This window comes from Panthera tigris, chromosome A2 (genome assembly GCF_018350195.1).
Source record: "Panthera tigris isolate Pti1 chromosome A2, P.tigris_Pti1_mat1.1, whole genome shotgun sequence".
Lineage (NCBI taxonomy): Eukaryota > Metazoa > Chordata > Mammalia > Carnivora > Felidae > Panthera > Panthera tigris.
Genome location: NC_056661.1, coordinates 21897989 through 21922507, shown reverse-complemented (window position 1 = coordinate 21922507; position 24519 = coordinate 21897989). Strand labels below are relative to the sequence as shown.

General features: G+C 47.4%; 1 protein-coding gene across 1 annotated transcript in view; it reads right to left on the bottom strand.

Moving 5' to 3' along the window:
* The window catches only part of CACNA1D (calcium voltage-gated channel subunit alpha1 D), a 301420-nt gene extending 277198 nt beyond the window's left edge, over positions 1–24222 (bottom strand). The window contains exons 1-3 of the mRNA XM_042977073.1: positions 24156–24222; positions 21909–22218; positions 18098–18203 (exon numbers count right to left, since the gene is read on the bottom strand). Coding sequence (XP_042833007.1) covers positions 18098–18203; positions 21909–22218; positions 24156–24222 — 483 coding nt within the window. The remainder of the gene's footprint in view (positions 1–18097; positions 18204–21908; positions 22219–24155) is intronic.
* Positions 24223–24519: the final 297 nt, after the last annotated feature.

Genomic DNA, 24519 nt, shown 5'->3' with positions numbered 1-24519 from the left:
TTAATGGGCAAAGGGTCTAAACAGACATTTATCCGAAGGATGTATACAAATGATTAATAAGCACATGAAAAGGTGCTTAATATCATTAGTCACTAGGGAAATGCAAATCCACAAGGATCTACTACTTCACATCCACTAGAAAGGCTAAAACCCAAAAGACAGACGATAACAAGTATTAGCAAGGAGAAACAGGAACCCTCATGTACTGCTGATGGGAGTATAAAATGGTACAGCTGCTTTGGAAAAGTTTGACAGTCCCTCAAAATGATATTAAAGTTACTGTATGACCCAGAACATTCCACTCCTAGGAATATACCCAAGAGAATTAAAAGCAGAAGTTCACACAAACACCTGTACGCAAATGTTCACAGCAGCATTCTTCATAATAGCCCAAAAATGTAAACAACCCAAATGTCCACCAGTGATGAAGGGATAAATGAAATGTAACTGATCCCTACAGTGGAATATTAGTCAGCCATAAAAATGAATGAAGTACTGATACGTACTAGAGTATGGACGAATCCTGAAAACATGCTAAGTTTTCATAGATCGTATTATGTAATTTACATAAAATGTCTGGACTAGGAAAATCCATACAGAGAGTAGATTAGTGGTTGTCTAGGGAAGTGAGAGTTGGAGGAAAATAGAAAGTGACAGCTAATGAATAGGGGGTTCCTTTATGGGCTGATGAATGTTCTAAAATTCATTTTGACGGTGGTTGCACCACGTGGACACAGTAAAATCCCCTGAATTGCAGAATTTAAAATGGTGAATTGTATGGTATGTGAATTATAAAGAATGTACATGCCATCATCCCAGAATTGGAGACCAGTTCTATTATTTATTGCCCTCAGGTGCCAGGGCCACAGGCCAGTGACCAGTGGTGATCATGGGAACCCAGCTACAGAACACTGACTTAAGTCAAAGATGCTCCACTTACAAACAAGGAGACTATTTTTAAAGCCGGCTTTGTTGTCTCCCACAGCTTCACATGCGGCAAAGGTGGAGCTCTTTGCTGTTGCTAAGATTAAAAGGTTTAACTTAACTGGCATCAAAAGTACATTTTTTTAAAGGCAAGAAGAAAGAAAAGCAGAAACTTACGTATTCTTCTTAGTCAAGCCCAAGGAGCCCTCCTGGGGACAGAATTCTGTCTGCCTGTCTAAAGCATCCGAATGACAGCTGTGAACGGTACAATTACATCTGTTCCCAAGGACCCTGAAGCCCTGGCAAGGGTCAAGCATGTATCATCACTCCCCACAACCCCACGACAGAGTCTCTGGACTCTGGAGGAACGTGAAAATGTGCCTTGCCAGGGATGGGAGGAGGGCTTTCAGATCCAGGCTATTGTGGGGGGGGGGTCAACATCTCACTTGACCATTTTCCTGGGGCCAGGGGCTAAAGAGCACAGCCTAGGTGGAAGAATTCTTGGCATGCAAAGAAAGCCCAGGAGATGGAGAGACTGCAGACTTAAGAAGTGGGACTGGGAAGCGTTGAGGGCGTTCTGTTTAATAAGCTCACCAGAATCATGTAAATAAGTGCCACCCCCTTCAGAGTAGTAAGCTTGGGAAGCTGGACACCTAATTTTGGTAACATTGCCATTCCTCAGAACATTCCCAGAATGCCATTGTCAGACCGTCTTCGAAGCCCATGACATTCCTCTCAAGATCCTTGAAGATAAGAAAATGTGGTTCTTTGAGGGTAGATGTGATTTTCCTACAAACAACCTTTAAGAAAAGGCCATGAATAAGGTCAGTGATCAACCTTGATCACCCCAATTTTAGCCAGAAGCAAAGCAAAATGAAAAGTAGAAACTGACTCTGAAAGTAGTTCTGGAGACAAGCATCCCAGCATCACTGGGAAGAGGGTGCAGCCCCGAGAATAACCACTTTGAAGGGGACACTGTGTTTTGGATGCTTAAGTTCTGCTATTTTCATTAAGCAGTAGACCAAAGGGGGTCAATCGGACACACGTGCATGTTCCCTCATTCTGCTCCCAGCTTGGAAGGAGACACCATCAGGCTTATGTTAAGAAAATAGTCAAAGCAATTAAAGCAACCTCAGGGTGCCTGATGTAGACACAGTTTTGCTTCATTAAATACTCAATCATTTACCAAACCGCCCATGCCAGGAGGTGGAGTATTTAAGACAAAGGGAAGGCTGGGTCCCTGCCCACAAGAAGTTCACACTCTTGCTAGAAGTAAGAGAACAGCACAAGATCAAACGCAAGCAAGTTTGTGGCTCAGAGGACCGGGTTGCTTCCAGCCCAGGGGGTAGTCTTGAACTTCTACAAGGAACACACCAGCTGATCTCAGTGCCGCAGCTTTAGCGCCCCCACCTGCAAAATGCACCGGAACGAATCAGGGCCCACGCAGCAGAACCTCTAGCCTCGATAACCACCCAGCTGCAGGCTGGGACTATACTCAGCATTTCCGCTTTTCATCACAGACAAAAGGAAGACAGATCTAGGAACGGAGTGAGGAGGTGATACTAACTATGCTCTGTTCACACTTAGAACCAAGAAATAGCATTTGCTTGCCTACAGGGCTGGCTGGGTCACAAGCCTATCCTTTAATAGGCAAAATCACTTGTAGTTTGCGTTGCCCAAGCACGGTGAATTCCACAGCTCTCAAGGAACTCGAGGAATAGTCAGGACTTCAAATGACAGCTGGTTTCTGAAAATCGTGAGGGGTGGGGGTGGGTTGCCTCAAGCTTGGGTATGATTGGTTTTGTCTCTGCCTGCACGTCAGCCTCTCTCCAGCACCCCAGCACCCTCACTATGGCTGTGCTGGAGGGGGTGACTTTTCTCCTGTGTGGGGCCCACGTGTGGCACTGGCATCACTGGGACTCAGCCTGGCACCGCTTTCTAATGGCATCCGAGGAAAGGTGAAGCCGGATCCTGTCCTTGGAGTCACTCAGCAGACAAGAAGGATAATGCCTGATATGTGCACACTGCTTTCTAGACGATAAAACACTCGCACACACATCCCACTGGTCCCTACTTCACGACTAGGGAGGAAAGCAGGGTCACACAGAAGTGAGGGTACAGAGCATAAATTCAAGGCCACGTCACTTGCCTCCAAGTCCAGCGTCCTTTCCGTGACATGCCTCGTACACCCGGCAGGGCACAGTCCTGAAACAGTGCAGAGCGGCCACACAACCTGTTGATAATCTCGGGGGCTCATTACCTCATCAGAGAGTCGTTCAGTTAACCCCTCTGAGCTTCATTTGCCTCACGTGCACCACGGAAGTGCCGATCGCTGCCGCCTGACTGGTTGTGAAGACAGACAAAACAGGTGTAAAATGCTGGGCTGGGTGCCAGAAATCAAAGGGGGAAAGGTTCAAGGCACAGGCCCCACGGTCTCATCTGAAACGTCAGTGTGGCCGCAAATACCAACCCCAGAACCCACAAGCCACACTTGATGTCCCAGCTTCTGATTGCTGGAGACCGAACGCAGAGCTCCCTGCTGCTGAAAACGCTGACCTCAGCACGTGGGCAAGCTCAGCAGCAGCCACGAGCTCCGCTGCCACGACCAGGCCCCCACGCCTCTCTCCCTCCGCTGCCAGCAAGCCCGGAGCTAGAAGCAGTGACCAGACCCTTCCTGAAGAACAGGCAAGGGCATGCCCCTCCTCCCGCCCCCCTGCCCTGGGCCGCATGGGGGAAAAAAGCTAGGGCCGAGAAATGCAATACTCACAAGAGAACACAGGGACTTAGCAGGCCCAGCTTGTAACTGCGATTTAAAACACCCCACAGCACTCCAGCAGGGGAATTTGAAGGTCCCCCCAACGCTCAGACATTGCTGACCCCCAAAATTCCCTGGGAAGGAAGAGACGATCCTCGAGAGCATTCCTGACAAAGTAAACAGCGTCTTTTGATAAAGTGCAGCTCACCCACATGTTATTTTCTTGACTCCTCACAAAGACTCCATGCTCATCCTACAGATGAGGAAACCAAGGCCAAGGAAGGGAAGAGAATGTGTTCAGTCACAAAGCTAGTGAGCAGCAAACCCGGGGCCCAAATCCAGCTCTGTTTCCTCCAGTCTCTGCTCTCCTAAAGACAGAACACAGGCTGAAGACAGGAAGGGGAGCAGTCAGACAAGGACGTGCCCCAAACACCTGAATAAGTGAGGCCTGAGGTAGAAGGAAGTTAATGGTGCGGCTCCCGAGTTTCAGATGGTTCCCTTACAAAAACCACTTTTCATCCTCTCAACAACGTGATGCATGTGTCGCCTCACCACTCCCATCTCACAGGTGAGGAAACTGAGGCCAGGAACCACATGGCAAAAAGCCAGGGACAGCCTGGGTTCTAGGAAGCCTTAGTTCTGGCAAGTTCCGGCCCACCTGTAGGCCTCAGTCTCCCACTGGAGGGAGGAGCAGGGACTCCTGAGGTCCAAGAACACGGCTTGGGAAAAGGCTGGAGATGTCTGCGTCCCACCTCTGCCACTTCCAGGGCCCGATCTCCCGCCCTCCCTGCCCCAACGAGCAATACACACAAGGCAGCCGGAGAATGAAATTAGACGCCCTGATGGGCACTCCCCCGGGGCGCTAGTGGTGGTTGATACTCCAGCTCCAGACATCACCCCATTTTCCTGTGGGAGCCACGGCAGTCAGGCCAGAACTCTCCACACCCGTTTTGCTCCTTGGAGCTTTTGTTTCCTTTCCCCCTCTAAGTATCATTTAATCAAGAGATGGTCAGGGGTCTCCCACCTGGGCCGAGCAGGAACAAGACACAGCTGGTAAGCGGATTCCTAGTTAGCTGAGAAAGTAGTCTGTGCAGACACCCCCAAGCCTCGTGGGAGGGTGTTGAGCTCTGGATTCTTCTACCCTGCCTCAAGATGACTCACTGTGTAGAGGCAGCCTTCAGCCTTCCCAGCTGTGGCAGAATCAGATCCTGACCATTAAATCCTTTCTTTCCTTGGTGTTCCCAGGGAAAGAGAAACCCTCTATTGTTGTCTGAGCAAAGGCAGGCTACGGTCCTGGCCTAGCTCTTCCTCCTACAACGGAGAGGATAACTTTCAGGCACTTCCTCACCAGGGCCACCCCAACACCTGCCAGGCCCACTACCTTCTTAGACTGGGTCAGTCTGGTGAATACATCTTCCATAGAATGGCTTTGGAGAGCAAACCCCCAACACAGTACATCGTCAGGAAGCATCTCTGGTGTGGCTCGCCCAATCCCATTCTGCCACTCCCTCATCAGGTTGGGAGTTAGTGGGCCGGTCTTCCTAGGCCCCAGTTTCTTCCCTGGTCTCTAAGGCTGAGGACAGCCACCCCTACCTCACACCACTGTGCTGAAGCTTAAGGACACGTTGCCGTGGCTCACAATAGTAGTGACAACCCCCAATGACTCCGTGTTTTCCAGGAGCCAGGGACTGGGCTAACCCCCTTAACTGCTGTATTTCCTCTTTTCCAAAAAAGGAACAGACTTGGCAAGAAAAAGCAGCTTGCTGATCACAGACAGTGCACAGCAAAGCTGGGGACTGAACCCAGTTTGACTCCAGGACCCATAACCCTAACTGTTTCATCCTACAACCGGCCAGGGCTCAGCACAAACCTCCTACCCACACCGCAAAAGTTCCTGCACTTTCCATTTGTAGGAAACAACTTTTCAAGAATTAAAATGCAATAAAATCTATTTAATACCCAATTTCAACCTCTCTACTCACTCCCTCTTTAACTGGATAATTCAGAAGGTTGGCAGAGGGCTGTAGGGTTGGTAAAAACCTCCATCCAGATCCTCTCCAGCCACAACCCCCACCTGGAAATGTCTCCGGGTGGTAGGAATGAGGAGGCATGAAAACAGCTTCTATGCCAGCCCCCACACCTAGGCTCCAAACCCCAACCAACACCATGAATGTGAAAACTTCCCCGAGGACCCACCTGGATATTCTGATGCTGCTTCTCCCCTTGGCCTCACCCTCCCCTGCTCAGCATTAAGAGGACATCAGTCATGAGCCTCAGCTTCCCCTCACAGCCCAGTGGAGGAGCCTGGGGTCAGAAAGCCTGGTGCAAATCCTGGCCCTGCCCATTCCTAGGCCTTATGGCCTGGTATAAACAATTGACCCACTCAGCCTTTTTTCCTCACATAAAATGAGAATTCCTTGGGAGTTTATGGCAAGGATTAAATGAGAATTAGGGCAATTATAGATATAAAGTCCACCTAGCTCAGATGTCAACCATGAGCCAGTAAGAAAGATAATTATCTCCGTGCCTCCAGTTACTATCAAAAGGCAGTGTATGCGGGGTGCCTAGGTGGCTCAGTTGGTTAAGTGTCCGACTTGAGCTCAGGTCATGATCTCGAGGTTCGTGGGTTTGAGCCCCACGTCAGGCTCTCTGCTGTCAGCTCAGAGCCTGGAGCCTGCTTCAGATTCTGTGTCTCCCTCTCTCTCTGCCCCTCCCTGACTCATGCTCTCTCAAAAATAAATAAACATTAAAAAAAATTAAAAAAAAAAAGGCAGTGTATGCTACCCGCACCCGATCAAGGTAACAGAGGAGAGACCACTGCATCTATCCTCCAGCTCTGCCGATGCTCTGCTGCCCTCCCCCTGCCAGCGCCCTGACTCCATAAGATAATGGGGCTGTCTATGGTCAAATGATTGCCGCATGTTGGGATGCGTGAAGAAAGTAAGAGAATAATTTCTAAAGTAAAACAGGGCAAGGAGGAGTGATCAAAACTCTCTTTGGTAAGATAAAGAAAAAAATTGAGGAGAGAATTAAAAGTCAACTGAATGCCCAGCATACTGCGAACAGACATTCTTTGGTCATCTGATGTCCCAGCTGTCCCGACTGCCCCTGGTATTCTCAGACACTGCCCTGTCAGAGGGGAAGTGCCTGGCTTCAACCCGGATTCACAGCTGTGGGAGGGCGTGGGAAGAAACAGACGGGGGACAGGAGACTGGCTTGGGTCCTCAGTTGGTTCCTTCCTTACTATGGGACCCTGGGCAAGTCAACTGCTGAGTATGAAAAGGAACACATCCATCCGAAGGGCTCCAGGGCCCTTTCCGATCCCAGGCTCAGCCGGTCTGTGGTTCACATCCAGCACCACTCCGGGTAAATGAGAATCGGCCATCTCACCTCCCGCTGCGCCACATGATTTCCATAACGAGGTGAGCTTCCGCAGCTGGCCAGCGCCTTCTCGTCCCTGACCACACTAGTTCCACTCCACGTGTCGTTCTAGAGAAAGACCTCTTCACCACCCCTCTTTTACCAAATTCTTGCTGGGTGTCACTACTTCTTGAATTCGAATTCGAATTCAGAACTGTAGATGTTCTCATTTCTTTCCCTCCTGATAAAGCCTCTGAAAAGATTGATTCAACATTAATTTATAGTTCAATAATTCAGAATTTGTGAAAGCCCAAAGAGAAGTTCATTTTTGCAATATCGTGAGAGAAAGTTCTAAAGGGGGTAATTACTGGCTGTTTTTGTACAATTCAAAAGGAGTCATTTAAATATAAAGTCATTATACTCCCTTGTTATCTATTTACAGAAGGACATTCAAGGATGTCTTTTTAAAAAATCTATTGGTCACTGCCTTAGTCCACATTAGAGTAAAATAATAAAACCACATCTCTTCAAGAATGAGAGTTTTGGAGGGGTTCTCTGCATAAATTCACAGCGTCCTTTTATATTCTGACTTACACAAGTTAGGACAGTAGGCGAATGTGTTTAATGGACTCCATGTTACACATAATAAACTCTCAAAAAAGTACTTCATGCATGATTTAATGATAGCTGTGTTAAACTACTCGTTTTCATCTTCCCATCTTTACTTCTATCATGATTTATATAATCAAAAAGCGAAGCTCTCACAGAACACAGAAGTTCCTTCATTATGCCACAGTTCAAGGTTGCGCGCGAACCCTTTGGAAACTACGAAGCCAGAGACCATCTGCTCGCAGGGCGTTTCTGACTCTAACAAAAGCACAGCGACGATACGGCTCACCACGCCTGACAATGCACTTTGTACAAGGACCCACGCTGCAGATTCCTCCTTGGATTCGGCTCCTAAAAAGTGCATCTCTGAATGAATGCAGCCGCTTCCCATTGTTGAGAGGATAAAAGCATTGTAAGTTAGGATGTGCCTCCTTTGGCCATCACTGCTGGAAATCCTGAAGGCCAAATCAGTGCCCGGGTGTTAGCAATCCATGTTTTCATTCCACATTGCCCCTTCCTTCACCCACTCCTGTTTCCTAAGCTATCTCAGAGCTTTTAGAAGTAGGGGGGCATAAATCCTATCATAAATACCATAATAACAGTGAGATTGTCCTATGCACGAAAATAAAATAATTAATAACCAAAGAACATGGGACATTAGAAACATACCAGGTTAGATATTTTTCCTCCCCAAATGAAAGGAACTGTAAAGGCAGTGTTCACCTTGAAACTGTAGCAAATACTCCAAAACTAAGAAACTTATTTACCTATTAGCTACCTAGAATGAATATTTCACCAGAAACAACTACAATAATCAAGCGTATGGCAAAGTACTACTCAAAGTGGGGAGAAAAATGATAAGCATTGGGGCCTTTCATCTGGATCTGTGGTTCAAAAGAGATTAGGAATCTAGTGCTCGGGGTCTGTGGACTTTCTGCTCTAACCAGAGGCTCTGGATGCCTGCCAAACATCCAGGAGGAAGGCTGAACCCTATTCCCAAAATTTCTCTTCCCATAGCCTGAGATGAAAACAAACGAGGTCAGTCATCAGAGGTGAGTGACAGCAGATCATTTCCAGGAGATGGGGGGGGTAGGAGTCTGAATGGATACAGGCTTAGTGGACAGTGATGTGCCAGTAAGTGCAGAAATTAAAAATGCACTATCCTCCCACCCAGAGAGTTGATTTCTAAGTACTTATCCCAGAGATGTTTCCTTGTATGCACAAAGAAGCACGTTCAAGGATATTCAGTGCAGTACTGTGTGAAATAGCAAAACTTTAGAAACTAGCCTAAATGCTCAGCAGAAAGAGAACAAGTAAACCACGGCACATTCGTACAAGGCATATTTTACCCCAATGCAAGTTGTTAGCTCTCCATGTACAGATATGGAAAGATCTGTATGATATGTTAAGCAGAAAAAAAGAAGCTATATAATGCATGCATTCTGTTCCCACTTGTGTAAACTTTAAAATACATGAGTATGTATGGGGGTGCCTGGGTGGCTCAGTCGGTTGAGCGTCTGACTCTTGGTTTCAACTCAGGTCATGATGTCACAGTACACAAGTTTGAGCCCCACGTCAGGCTCCATGCTGACAGTGCGGAGGCTGCTTGGGATTCTGTCTCTCCCTCTCTCTATTTCTCTCTGCCCCTCCCCCACTTGCGCGGTCTCTGTCTCTCTCAAAATAAATAAACTTTAAAAAAAAGAATGTTAAAAAAATAAAAAATAAAATACCCAAACTATACAGACACCTGCTGTGCAAAATGCACAGGTTATACACATATACGTACACAGTGAAAAACAATTCTGAAAGGGCCACACCAAACTGATGACTGATTAGAACGAGCTGGACAGGTAAAAAGAGACTGTCACTTTATATTGTTTCCAGCGTCCAGAAGAATGCATTCGTGCAAATGTTGAATGATGATCTGTTGTGAGAACACAAAATGTGGAAAACAAAGAGGGTTGTTCTCTGACCCCAGGTTGTGGGTTTTCCTGGGCACAGCAAGCCAGAGCATCTTGGGCTATAAGTCAAGGACAGAAAAGCCTGGTCTGCCCCACATAGCAAGTCTCAATAAAATATCCTTTGAATAATGGTGCCTCAACTCCCTGTCTTATAAATAAGAGTTCTTCCAGCTCTACAAAATTATCTGTGAGCATGTTGTGCTAGACTTCCCCATGGACACAGAAAAAGGAGGCAGGGAAAGGTGGGAGCCTCTCACCTCACCGGCTTGGAGGCCCCAGGCTGCCATGTCCCTCCTTCCCAGGCTGGGTCCACCTGCCAGCCACGTTCCCCCTGAGCAGCCTGCAACCTGCCTTCCCTCCCTCAGGTCAGCCTCCCATTTCCCTCCAGCCTGCCCCTCAAGGTCACTCTTTCAATAATTTCAACAGATGTCCTCTGATTTCTAGAATTACCACTCAGCCAATAGGGAGCAGGATAAAAAATTGGCAGAAAGAATTGCTTGGAGGCTCAGGAGAAGAAAGTCATTTTCCCCTGCACTGGGCAATGTCTGGGGCCCTGCTTAGCAAAAATCACCAGAAGGCTTCATCCTTCAAGGTGTGTGTCAAAACCACCCATCCATCCTTCTACCCACCCACATCTCTGCCCGCCGCCCCACCACACACACACACATAGGACTAGTCACCTCAGGCAATTCCCCCTTCAGCCCCATCTTCAGCTTTGCTCACTGTGTCCCCCGCCCCACCAGCCACGGCTGGCTGTGCTCCCCAGCCACACCGTTTTACTGTCCACAACAACCGTAGCAGCAAGAACTCCAATCCCACTTGAATTAAAAAGAGAAGACACCTTCTGCCTCTTTCCCTACTCTGATCATATGGGCAGAACAGGACTTGGGAGACATAGCCTGTGCTGTTGCTGGCAGAGAGCCCCAGGCGTCTGAGCACAGTAGGAGGAAGAAGCAGGGATGCTACCGTCTATTCCTGGGTGACCTGCCAATCTCCCACCCCCAGGACAAGGACACCCACCGCCAGTCCTTCCCTTGGCACATCATCTGAGCAACAGTAATGCCCCCTGATGTCCTTCCCTATAGCTCAACCACTAGAATTTCAGAACATCTATAATTTCTTTAGGAACTTTGTTAGGGGAGGAGCTGTTGGGGGTCTGTTCTAGAGCCCCACCACCACCACCAATATCTAATGAGACATAAGTATCTCTACTGCTGGGCAAATTGTCCCCTCTGATTTCAGAACTTCTCACATTTTGCAGACAGTTAAAAATTAAATACTGATGGGGAAGGTTAAAAAAAGAAACTATCCACAAATCTGCCACAGGGGTCTCTTGTTTCTCACACAATCATTTTTAAAATACTGAACTTGAGCTGAGGTTAAGGAAAGAATGCATCTCCCCACAGACCCTCCCCCAGACGGGCTAAGAGGGATGCACACTTGAGATGGTGTGTGAGACAGACCCACTGCAGGCCAGCCAGACCGTGCCACAGACACCCGAGGGCCGGGGTGCAGGCTGGCATCCTGACAGCCTCTTTTTTATATGTATTTATTTAGAGAAAGGGAGAGAGAGAGAGAGAAGAAGAGAGCATGAGCAGGGGAGGTGCAGAAAGAGAGGGAGAGAGAGAATCCCAAGCAGGCTCCACGCTCAGCATGGAGCCCAATACAGGGTTCAATCTTATGACCGTGAGATCATGACCTGAGCTGAAGTTGAGAGTCAGATGCTGAACCAACCAACCCAGGTGCCCCAATACCCTCTTTTAAGCCCCTTTTTCCAGCTGCCTCTGATAGGACTTCTACCCCTTGGATTTTTTAGTTAGCTAAGTTCATAAATGACATACACACACACACACACACACACACACACACACACACACTTTTTTTTTCCAACTAAGCCAATTTGAGTTGTGTCTCTGCAACCCGTAATCCAACAAGTGCTGGCTAACACATCAATATATCCAAATATCTTCACTCTAAGCCAAGCTCATTTTTAAAGGGTCTGAGCAAGGAAATTCCGGTGCTTAAGGTGGGACTATAAAACAATGAGATTTGCTTTTGTAACAAACCAGTCAAAGGACTGAGGACCCTTTGGAATCCTTCTTAAGAAACTTGACTAGTAGCAAACTTGAACTCTTTAAGAGCTGGACTTGGTCTCTGAAAACCTGTCAATACCCAACCAAAGTCCGTTCAGTAAAAGATGGAGCCACATAACGTGTTCTTTGTCACAAGGTAAGACTAGAAAAGACATATGATGATTTGTGTAGCACATAAACCAGTTCACATTTTATGACTAGGAAACCAGTGTTGGATACAGTGTTACCACACAAGTCTATCTCCTCTGGTCATTTTGCTGCTTTCCCTCCACCCGTCTTTCTATGAACTGTGATGCTCACGCTCCACCCGCGTGCACACAGTGCACACACTGGGCACACGTACAACACTGAACACAGAAGCCAGCTTACGATTCAAAACATATCAACAAGTGTCTGTCTGTCTTCCTTCTCTCCTGCCTCAGATGTAAAGAGTTAAATTTGCCAAGAAAGACACCATCCTGAAATTAAAGGCAAACTCTGACAGGTGTTTCCTGGGATTCTCATTAACACTGGACAACGAAAGTCAGCCTCTCGGGCAAACATTAATCATTAGCCAATTGTTGAAAATTAACGACTGATCCGTAAGGACTTACCATGAAGCCCTTGTATGGCCATTCGTGTTTTTATTGGCTCATTCCACATACATTTCCTGATGCGCCTACTGTGCGCCGGGCACGGAGTTACGTTTGCAACACCATAGAGACCGATCAGACTCCAGCCTCCGTCTCTAGGAACTCATATGCTGATTTCATCCAAAGTAACTCAGCTAATCAGCCAAAGAACCAGGCCATCAGACCCCACAACGCATGTGCAGAACCACAACACAGAAACCACTCCCCATAACAGTTATAAAGCGAGGAGGGATTGTTATAAAAAGGACCTAATGTCTGTAAAGAGGAGGATGTACTGTGCTTATGGGAGGGCAAAGAGAAAGCAAGTACTTACACTCTGGCAGGTGGGGTGGGAGGCAGGAGCGAATGAGGCTCAGAGGAGGCTGAGCTGAGAAGGCAGCACAGGAGCTGTCTCAGAACAGACAGAATCTAGCTGTGCAGAAATAAGAGCGCACAGTTCAAACAGAACTCTTTGCGGAGCAAAGACCTGGTGTGGATAACATTCCGAACTAAAACCCACCTTACAGGCTAACCCCAAGGAACCAAGTTATGAAACTGTGTTTTGGAAGTTCTCACTATGTGCAAAAACAGTGAGATGCTAAACTATATGACCACACAGACCCAATGTGCTCACTTTTTCAGCCCAGGAAACACCGTGCATTGGGATCTCAGCCACGGAAGAGAGAACACAATCAAAGGACACCGTCCCACGACATTCCTGGCCATTGTAAGGCATCTCACAATGGTCCCACTGCCAAGAGCCCACAGTCAGCACTGCTGCTCAGAGACCCACCACTCCGCTACTCTGAGCACAAAACGTTCTAGACAGCTCAGCTCTGAAACCCAGCTCCCAGGGCTCCATCAGCCAGAGGTGCTCGAGAAGCAGAGTCACAAGACTTTAACCTTTTTAAGAATACGAGCTTATAACTTCCCACCCACTCCCAGCCAAGGACCTCCTCCAAGGAGTCCACAGAGGGACCTGCCACACAGGAAATCCTGAATAAAGCTCAGAGGAAAGAATGGGTTTGGTGCTTCTCCTGGCAATCACATCAACAACACGTGTTTACTCAACAGCTACTTTGTACCAGAGGGCCAGGCACTGTGGGGGATTCCAGAATGATTCACTATGAGTTGTGTTCTTCAGTCAAATCCTTGACCACTGAGCTATACTCTTTATGAATTATATTCTGAAAATGCTTGATAACATAAAGATGAGAATATAAAGAGCTAAAATATAGGGTATTTTATATGCGAGTTTCCACCAGACAGGTTCAAATAAGAGTGTTACTTTGGGGACACCAGGGTGGCTCAGCAGGTTAAGCCTCTGACTTCAGCACAGGTCATGATCTCACCACTCATGAGTTCAAGCCCCACCTCAGGCTCTGTGCTGACAGCTCAGAGCCTGGCGTCTGTTTTAGGTTCTGTGTCCCCCTCTCTCTTTACCCCTCTCCCACTCACAGTCTGTCTTTCTCTCAAAAATAAATAAATAAATAAATAAATAAATAAATAAATAAACATTAAAAAAATTGTTAATGAAAAAAAAAGTGTTACTTTGGATCAGGGTCAGAAAATCCTTCGTGGAAGTGAGTAGTTTGAGATTATTCCTGAAAAGCTACAAGGGCGGTGACATGTGAAGAAGGGGCTGGCAGGGGTGGAGGGGGGGCACCTAGGTGGCTCAGTTGGTTAAGCATCTTTGGTTCGGGTCATGATCTCACAATTCACAGGTTCGAGCCCAGCATCAGGCTCTGTGCTGACAGCTCAGAGCCTGGAGCCTGCTTCAGATTCTGTGTCTCCCTCTCTCTCTGACCCTCCCCCACTTGTACTCTCTCTCAAAAATAAATAAACATTAAAAAAACTTGGGGGGGGTGGCGCCTGGGTGGTTCAGTTGGTTAAGCATCTGACTTCGGCTCAGGTCATGATCTCCCGGTTCGTGAGTTCAAGCCCTGTGTCGGGCTCTGTGCTGACAGCTCAGAGCCTGGAGCCTGCTTCCGATTCTGTGTCTCCCTCTCTCTCTGTCCCTCCCCTACTTGTGCTCTCCCCCTCTCTCTCAAAAATTCTAAAAAAAGAAGGAAGAAGAAGGAGGAGAAGGAAGAAGGAGAAGGAGGAGAAGCAGGAGAAGCAGAAGAAGCAGAAGAAGCAGAAGCAGCAGAAGAAGAAGGAGGAGGAGGAGGGGCCAAGGGAGAAGAGGCACTGCAGATGGAGAAAAGCCCAGGAGGCAGGCAAGCTCACAAGAGGAGTGTTTAGGAACTGTAGGTGGACAAATGCGGGGGGAGGGAGGGTTCAGCTACAAAGAGGAACTCAAAAAGCTCAGACGGCCCAGGAGGACCTGGCCGCAGCAACCCGGGTGTGGATGGGGAGGAGAGGAAGACACGAGGGGTTCTGTAGATGCAAAATATCAACTGGCTAAAGAAAAACAAAGGGGCCTCAACTCAACAACAAGATGAGAAAGGGGGCGGGAAAGGGGCAAAGCCTTGGTAAAACTGCCTGTTGAGTAGAACAAGCAACTTATTGAACACCCTTTATCCGCCACTGTGCCTGATAAAGGGATAGAGAGGCCTGGGCCAGAGGCCCTGCCCTCCGTGGGTGGCATCATTAGCAGACATGAGGGAAGGTCCTAATTGGCAGACAAGCACCCCCATTTGGGACAGCTCTAATTTGGGGCAGCTCAGCACTACAGAGAGCTGGGCACCGCCTGGGGCTGGGGACCCCGCTGCACAGGCAGAAAACTTCAACTGCATCAGTTTGCATATGAAAAACTGAAGTTTGGAAAACAGAGCATCCTTCAACACACTGCAGTACAATACTCTGAGCAGCCTCGCTCTGACACCCCATGAAGCAGAGCTCTCCCCTCCGCCCCCCCACCCGGGCTAAGAAGAAATTAAACAAATGATATACACTTTCAATAAGTGGAAGCGAGGAGTTCGCGCTACCCACTGAGCCAAGAAGGGTCTCACTGTGGGAACTCAGTTGTACCGTTTCCATGGCTCCAGCCTCCACCAGTCCCTGCAAGTCCACAAATGAAAGCTGCATAGAAACTTGAGATTGTTTATATTTAAAAAAAAAAATCTAACCCTGGGAAAACTTGCTGCCCCCAAGGTAGTTTCTAGATCTCCAAAGCTGGCTAAGTTGCATGCAACCCAGACAAAATACCTATCAGACCAGTGAGGATGGCCACCTTTCCTACCCAACAGAAGTAATCACGTCACTACAAATGACCTGTAACAGGCAGAAACAGCTTGTACCAAGCTGGCTCTAAGAGTTCAACATACACATTCCCCACAGAGCTACGAAGCAAAGCAATTCACCAGCACCCTGACACGTGCAGTTCTGCAACCCGTATCGGTCTCTGCCCTTTGCTTTGCCATTCACGTTAACTGAAAGGTATTTACTACAGATGAAAAATAAGCTTCGTTCAGCTGCCTCTAAACCGATCCCAAAAATAGAGCAATCACTTTGGTACAAATTGGGTCAAATGTATTAAAAAACAAAACAAAACAAAACAAAAAAAAAAACAGCTCCCTGGCAGGAGCACCGACATGGCATGGGACCTTGCAAAGAGTCAGGGGGAAATCCACAAAGATCTTCCCTTCCCACAGTGAGAAAGGAAATATTTAAAGAGTCAAGCAGAGAATAAACTCATCTGGCCATGTGACCATCCAAGTGAAACAAGACAGAAACTCGAATGCTATGAGTTTCAGAGCAGTAAGAGGTCAAAGGAATACATGTTGGTTTTTAGAAAGGTCTGCCAAACTAATACCCCGCCTCTCCCCCCGCCCCTAAAAATACCACTGCTTAAGAACTGTCGAGAAAGGATCCGCTAGGGAGGGACTGCAAGGGAGAAGAAAACAGATTTACCCATTTCTTATAGTTTATTCCCTTACTCGTTAGCTGAGAAATCCAACTGGTCTTACAGCAGATATCAGTGCCCTGAATTTCCCTGGGAAAAATCAGAATATTAATTAGCTTACACACGCAGCTACATTAATTATTCCATTGATCTGAATTAATCTGCCTTTCTGAAAGGTATTTATTTTCTAAGTTTGTTTAATCATGTTCTCTTGAGCTACAAAAAGCAACAAACTGGGTCACCATCCACGTTGTTAAATTTGGTAACAAGGCTGACACCATCTGTGGCCTAGACTATGATGATCCATCCCCATTGATGGGGGCTTTTTGCCACTTCTTTTCCTTTCAAATGATCATCTAATGTCACATGCCTACAACCAAATCAGAAGCTGTTTAAAATATCCCAAAGCACTCAAATCACCATAGTATAAATACACAGTGATGGTAAGGGTGTATACATGCATCCAGTCCTGTTGAGTTGTATCTTCGGGAGCAGTGTCCACAAGTTTATTGCATTCTCTAGAAATCAGACCATAAAAGCCTGACCATGAACAGACATCACGTTTATTATGGGACATACACCACAACATCTTACGTGTGACGTGAAATCCTGTATATAAACCATTGAGGCTAAAAATCACAAGAGCATAATTTCAGGATCTTCAGAACCCAGCAGAGCCCTCCCCACACTAGTTTTGCCTTTACAACACTCAGTTACAAACAGCCAGCCCTACTAAGATACAGCTTCAACGTGAGAAAAATCAGAACAAAATGAATCTTAAGAGAGGAGAAAGCAAAACAATAGAGGGAGCTCCCTGTGACCCAGCGCTGGCCCCTGCCCCACCTGCCTCTCTGGGCAGCCTCTGCCAAGGAGGATGCTACAGCTGGAGAAAAAATCCTGATGGGCCTTCTGAATCATTGAGAAAAGATTACGGAATATCAGAGGTAAACACGATCCCAGGGATCTTCTCACCCAACCCCCTAGACAAGTGGCTGAATGGCCACGCAGAGAGGATTTGGGGAAGTGCCCCAGAACACAGCAAGCTGCCAGCTCCGTGGGACAATCACGCTCCTAGTCCCAACTCTGGTGCTCTTTAGGGCTTTTTTTCTTTCTTCTTTCTTTCTTTCTGTTTTTGTTTTTTTAACTATACCAACCTTTCCCAAAGGAAGTTCCATGAAACACTGGTTTGGTGATATGTTCTGCCAAAAAACTGTTTGAAGAATCCATGACCAATTACTTTTAGGGACTCGCTGAGTTAAACAAAATGAAACTGGTTTTTTAACTACAGACCTTCCCGGAGCTCTTACTGAGCTAATGTGCGCTATAAATCTTTAAGAGGGCAATAAAGTTATGTGAAAGTATCCCGATTTATTTAACCAAAGAATCATCTTATCTTGGGGCATTTCATAGGCCGCTCCTAGTAGAATACTACACTGTATTCTCCAAATTAGGTCCCACATAGCTGTATTCGTTTTCTTGTACACTGCTGCTCTAAAAATGAATAGTTCACGGGCAAAGTCCACGGTAATTCTCTACTTACCAGAAAAACTGACCAAACAAAATGCCCATCACTCCCCAATAACACTTGATTAAAAAAAAAAAAGCAGCTCTTATTATCATGAAAATAATGGTAGACAGCAAAAGTCTATGTGGAAAGAAAAGTTATTTTAAAATCTGCTACAAACCGGAACCTTCCGTGAAAAAGTTCCACATATCTTTATACAAGATTCAGGACTTTATACACTTTCATTCAGTATAAATTTGAGAATACAGGTCAGAGAGAAAAGCAAACAAACAAACCCCCTGTTGGAAAGCTCCAGGAAACATCCCATGCATAGCTGTAAACTTCAGCCACCCAGAAAGCTAGCTGCCAGTTTAAGTACAGAGGCAAATGATAACCACACATCAGGACAAGCAGGAACTCTAAGGACACTTACCAAGTTATGATTTGTTGAATTAGAATCATCTTCAGGGAATGGGATGTAAATAGCTAAGGCCACACAATTGGCAAAAATAGCCAATAATATAAATATGTCAAATGGTCTGAAAAATTTTGTTAAGGTATATATGTCTTATGCAAACGTAAACCATCTCTCTCATCACATTCCCGATCATACCACTCTTGAATCACTTTTGAAATGAAAATTATACACACAAATCCCTTCTCGACGAACTGTCGAGACCTGCTTGGTCCCCAGTAGATGTAATCATCCATGGTCCTCTGGCAAATCTCGCTATCGAATGACTTTTCCGTGTCCTTTCCTTCTTCTGCAAGGATCACATTGCGTTCATTCTTTGCCGTGCATTTTATATTGAAACCTAAACACACATCCAATTAGGGCAGCCTCTGAACCACGTTTCTGCTTCTTAGAGTTTTAAAAGTGACAAAGGCCTTAGAACACTAAATTCCTGGCTGTTGTAGACACAAAGAGTAGTCCTCATGAGACAAATCTCTCCCACAAATCCTTGCCTCCATGTGTTAAAGCCATTTTCTCGGGGGCTATTCTTGGCTGGGTCGATCTCCTGTCTGGACTGGGGCAGGCCAAGTCACCAGGACTTTCTGCATTCTACCTGTGACTGTCTCATGGCATGTTCCAATACCTCAGACACTGTAACCGGCAAGCCAGGCTCCAGCTCCCCCTCTGCTTCCTTTACTAATCAATGCCTATCACTGTTTCAGATTACAGCTGGACTGGAGCTCAGTTTATAATGAGCTGTTACTGCATTCAATTTATAAACAAATTAAATAAAAAGCCATAAGAAATCAGCACCAGACACTTGCAAAGTACAACTGAACAATTCTAAATCTCGGGGGTCTGTCTGGAAGAATCACTTTGAAATCAGCTTTCAACAGACACTTGCTTAAACATTCTGGTGTTATTAAGAGACATTGTCAAAACTGGCAGTGCAAGATTCGACTCCTGCCAAAATGACTATTTATCTTCTTTTGGTTTTCAGCCTTTCCGAATACAAGGTTTCTGAACACCAACATAATCTGCAACCTGGGCGGGGGGCGGGGGGCTTGATTTTATAACAGTGCTTCTCCCATAACCTCACCCACAAAAGGCAAAGCCACTGGTTTAACTAAACACCTTGAAATATTCAAGCTTTGAGGATATGAACAGGCCCTTCTCCGTGCATCCCGATATCCTTCTGGGACATCCAAAACTGCCGGGAAAACAAAGGCACCTTACCTCTCTGGGGATACCCTGAGTCTCATGAGAACTCAGCCCTCTGAAGAGCTTCAACACTCACTGAAATAAGGGCATGAACGACATTATTCTCTTACTAATTTTGATGGGTTTATTTTTAAAGCCAATTAGCTTTCATTCATATTTACTCTTTCAACTCATCTAGTATTACAAAATCTCTTATCTAGGGAATCTAACTTTGAGACAGTTCCCCTTCAAAAGACTTCAGAACCTCCTTTTCGGTTTTTCCTTTTCACAGTTCCTGCTGAAATTTTAAAAGCCAACTGCCCCACTGTTATTCTACATAGAAACATACCCATGGCCTTTCCGTCCCCCATACCCTACCCTTCCGTTTTAGTTCCCAACACCTAAATGACAGACCAGGCAATCTGAGAGATACCAATGCTGTTCAGGAAGGCCAGACGTAATGCTTTTTCTTTATGGTGGTCAGGTTTCAGTTTCCAGGTGTTGGTGGATACTATCTCTCTGCCACAAGACTTTTACAAGCCACACAGAACAGAGCAACAGAGAATAGATGGGTCCGCTCCCAAAAATTCCTTCTGATAAGGCAAACTCTCCTCGTTCCCCTAAGATGCAGGACACCCTTCCTCGCCTGGGTGTAAAAACAAACGAAGCTGTCAGACACCTTGTCTGACTGGGCCTGGCTTCACTGGCTTTAGGAGGATTTCTACAACCTGCTCCCTGAACTAGAAGGAAACCGTCACTTGGAAAGACAAACAGATCACACGTTGTTTAAAGATCTATTCTCCAGGCTGTCCCGTTTGCAGGCAGGCTTCTCCCTGCATTGGCAGCCACATCCCCTAGTTCCTGTACACATGTGTCTGGCAATGCGGGAAAGGGAATCAGCAGCATGATCCAGGAATTCACTCCGTACACATAAATCCCTATATACAAATTACTGTGCACGAAGAGAAATGGCGTCAGGCCTCCTACTTCACTCCACGTGAAATTAATGACCCCAGACAGGTCTCCGCTTACTCAGAGTCATGTCAAGCCAACCTCAGGAGGAGGAGACCTTTCTGCCAGAGTATAAACATGCCTCCAACTCTAGCGATGCCACTGAGGCACCCCCTATGCACCTAGCTGCCTCCCAGCTGACACTGGTGTTCATTCTCAGACCAGAAAAGAACTTAAAGAGAAAACACATGCACGCAACCCCAGCTATGCGAGAGACACCGTAACTCCCTCTAGAGAAGAGACATCTGTTCTAAAAAGGAAAAACACAAGAAAACCCCTCAAATCCTACCCTTGCATTTGGCTGCCCTCTCCAAAACCTTTCTAAACAAAGTTACCTCATTTTAACTTGCGGCCGTAAGCACAGAAAATAGCCAGCTAAGACAGAAGGCATGCAAATCGCTGCCTAGCTAGGTACTCAGATTATAAGGGGGTTTCAGCGCCACCTTCCAGCTGCTGGCCAACACCCTCCCTTTTTAGCCCGTCCACTCTGGGCGTGGTGGGCGAAGCCCCACATTCACACTCTTTCCTATGGTCAGGAGCTACTCTGAGGCTCCTGTCAGCCCCAAATACACTTCTGGGAAAAGGAAATGCTTTGTTTTACCCAGACCAATGAATCATCTGACTAATTAGAAAGCCATTTGTTCAGAAAGAAGGCCTCAGTCAACCTTTTCTGAAGGGTGGCAGGAACTGGGGATTGGCCTCCAGATTTGGGGAAAGGGATGAGCAGGCCGAGGACCCTGGTTATCCAAGATCTGGGACGTAACAACCATCCTGGGGCATCTGGAGTTCAGTTTTAAAAATACAAAGGAGACACCCAGAAATGTAACTCCAGTCCAAGGACCCAGACAGAATGTTTCATAAAGGCAGCAACTGCAAATTCCCCCACTGACAGACTGCTCTCTAACTCACAAGGGCTCAGGAAGAAGAGGCGCACCCCAGCCTCTCCCTCCATACGCTTCCTCGTGCTCACGTTTCACATGCTTTTTTGGAACCTGTCAAAAGGAAATTCCGGGAAGTCATAGCATTGATGAGCATGCTGCTCCCTCCCTATGAAGCAAGCATTCATATTTGTAGCTACCTGAACAGTCAGAACCACCAGATGTCAGAGCTAGAAGCAACCTTAGCATTAGCCGGAGTGGCAGAAACAAATCCCAAACACCAGAATGAGAAGGTGCCACTCAAGGTCCAAAATGTATTTCTTTCCAGCAGAGTCTCATGCAGTCTTTTCATTTTAAATTTGCATACCTTATCTGCAATAGGTTCAGTGTATGTCACTGCCCCCAAAAACAATGGTGGGTTTAAACCAAACATCTCGCGTCAAGTGACCAAAGGTCCATTTCGTATTTAATGAACACTCACACACACACGCACACACACAGCTAAATATACCCTCAGAGCAGCCCCTCGCACCCTGAGGAGACAGGAAGGTATACACGACGAAACCCTTTCCGTACAGCTTTTCTGTTGCTCCCATTCCAGACTGCTACAACTTTGTAAGTGCCATTTCAGAACGCAAATCCTTTTGAAGAACAGATGGTAAAAGAGAAAATGAGAAAGACTTCCCCCAAAAAAAGGATACTTCCATTCCACTATACTAATGCAGGCTCTTCGGATGGGGTTATTGAGTGATAAACAGAAAAGGGCACGGGCAGGTCGGCTGTTGGACGAGTTACCCTGTTTTTTGCTCTTGGCGTATTGCTGACGTTTTCTTTGGGAGAGAGATCCTACAGGTGGGGGTGCAGAGGTGCTCATAGTTTGGGCAGCCTTGGCCTGTCTAGCAGCATCGATTGCAGCTTGCCAAGACAGGACAGTTTGCTTGGAGCTATTCGGCTGAGAAGTTGGTCCTTCACCAGAAAGAGGGAGTCTGGTGCCTCTTGCATAGTTTGCCTCTGGGAAGAAAGAGAAAAAGAAAAATTAAAAAACAAACAAAAAAAACGGTGAGAACCTAGTGTGAGAAAAAAGCAAAGGTTGTCTCTCATCAGTAAGAGAGGAGGGGGATCATCCCCATGTCTCCATTTTGAACCTCATGTCCTATTTTTCAGGAGCAGGAAGAGAAATCCACGCGCTCTGTGCAGAGTATCGGTGGCACAGGACCCACTGCTGCAATGGGGCGAATGCCTCTCTCCAGGTCTTCACAAGGCCTCCGCTCGTGCCTTGCTTCAGACTGAAGTCATCCCACACTTATTCCACTCTCTCTGACTTTTAAAACCCATGTATCTCTAATGAGTTAACAGATACGTACAACAGCTTTTCTCCAAAGTAACTACCACCATTACCAAAAAGAAAAGGGGGGGGGGGCAGTCCCAATAACTCAATAGTCTTAATCATTTTCAGGGTGTTACTCTAACTAATCTTTCCACAAATGCATTTTTTTTTTTCAGCACAGGGGGAAAAAAAATCCTCCACTGGCACCAGGGCAATACCAAAAGCCCCGTAACAAATATCTAGATTATGCACTGACACTTCCTGCAAATGAAAATTCATGATGCTTGGGACTCATTTCCTCCACAGGCTTCCGAAAACAGAAAACATCTTTAGGCCTTTTTTGCATTTTAAATTGCAGCCGCAGCAGCCAAGCCAGCATCCAGAGAAACAGTCAAGGCAGGCAGCTTGCACCCCTACACCTAGGAAAGACAGACTGGATTATGCCAGGGGCCCTGGAGGCCCAAGCAGGAAATCATCTCAGTGCAGGCTGACAGCCGCGGACACGCAGACCCTCCAGAGGACTCCACGTGCAAGGGCCCCTCAGATTTGGGGTCAGACCACTACCCAGGCAGGTCTCCCAGGCACGTGCCTACCTTGAGTCACAACCTCTTTACTGACACAGAAGTCAAAGTGAGAGTGGTGGCAAGGTAGAGAGATGGGCGTTTGCAAAACCAATTCTTGCTAATCAAAGAACAAGACAGAGTCAAAGGAAGCACAGGTCTGCCTGCCCAGCAGCCTGAGAAAGGGGGCACCACGGGGGAGGGGGGCGTGCAGCAGACAGTCCCGAGCAGGGGAGGAGTTGTTCCGAGCCTTCCCATGGGAAGCGCTCACTCGGGAAGGCTGTGAGCCCACTGAGGTCGTGGGGGGCGCCCTGGCCTCCAAGGAGGAGGTAGGAGGGCTGGCCAGAAGCAGGTCCAGCCTCCGTGGACCCAGCCGGGCTGGCGTGGCGGCTGGCTGCACGTGGTGCCCAGGCCGGGCTGGGGAGGGGAGCCCCACAGCGGCAGCGACTCCCCGGGCATTGCTAGGTTACCGACGTGTGCACACAGACGCTGGGAGCGGGAATACGCTCCACCCGACCCCCTGGCCGAGATTCCGAGACCCGGCCTCCTTCTCCAGGGGCGGGGTGTGCTTCACCCACCGTCGCAAAGAGGGAAACCGGGCAATCCTAGAATTTTCCGGATGCCACTGGAGACCAGGGGGCGGGGAAGGAACGGAAGGCGAGAAAAGGCTGGAAAGGGGGCTCGGGCTGAGGTCTAACAGCCACCCCCCTTCCATCGCTCGGGAGCGTTGGAGGAAAGTTGAGCCCGAGGACACTGAACCCGAATCACCTCGGTTCGCCACCCCTCCGGCGGCACAGTACTCCGAGGACTCCACGGCCGCCCCCACCCCACAAATGCAGAATTAACTCTGACATTCAAGGCCTGAAGGGGAGAACGGAGTGGCTGTCACGCATCTCCCCTTTCCATGTAGATGACACCGAGCTAGAAGCATCCTCTCCAGCCCCCTCAACCCACCCAGCGCATCAGAGACGGGAGGGGGTGGGAAGGAAGAGGGGGTGGGAAGAGGAGGACCATGACAAGGATTAGATTTGGCAGCGGGTGCCCAGGCTCTAGCTGCTCACCGTTCGCGTGGTCCGCTTGCTGCTGCCGTTGATGGTGCATGTTTTTCATCATCATCATCATCATCATCCACGAACATTTATTGAGCGCCTACTGTGTGCAGGGCACGGTGCTGGGCGTCGGGGCGGGGGGGAGGGACGGGTAAAGGGGTTACCAATAGGTTGGAGCCGCGGTCCCTGCCCTTATTGTGGCTTCAGCAGGGGGTGGGGAGGGACGGGGACAGATAGCAGAAAATAAGAATAATTTGTAAAAACCGCTCGCCACCCACGCTCCCTCTTTTTCAAAAATGGAGCAAAATAAACTTTTTTTTAAAAAATAAGATCAGATGTATATATTATCTTAATAATATATACATGTAATTTTTTG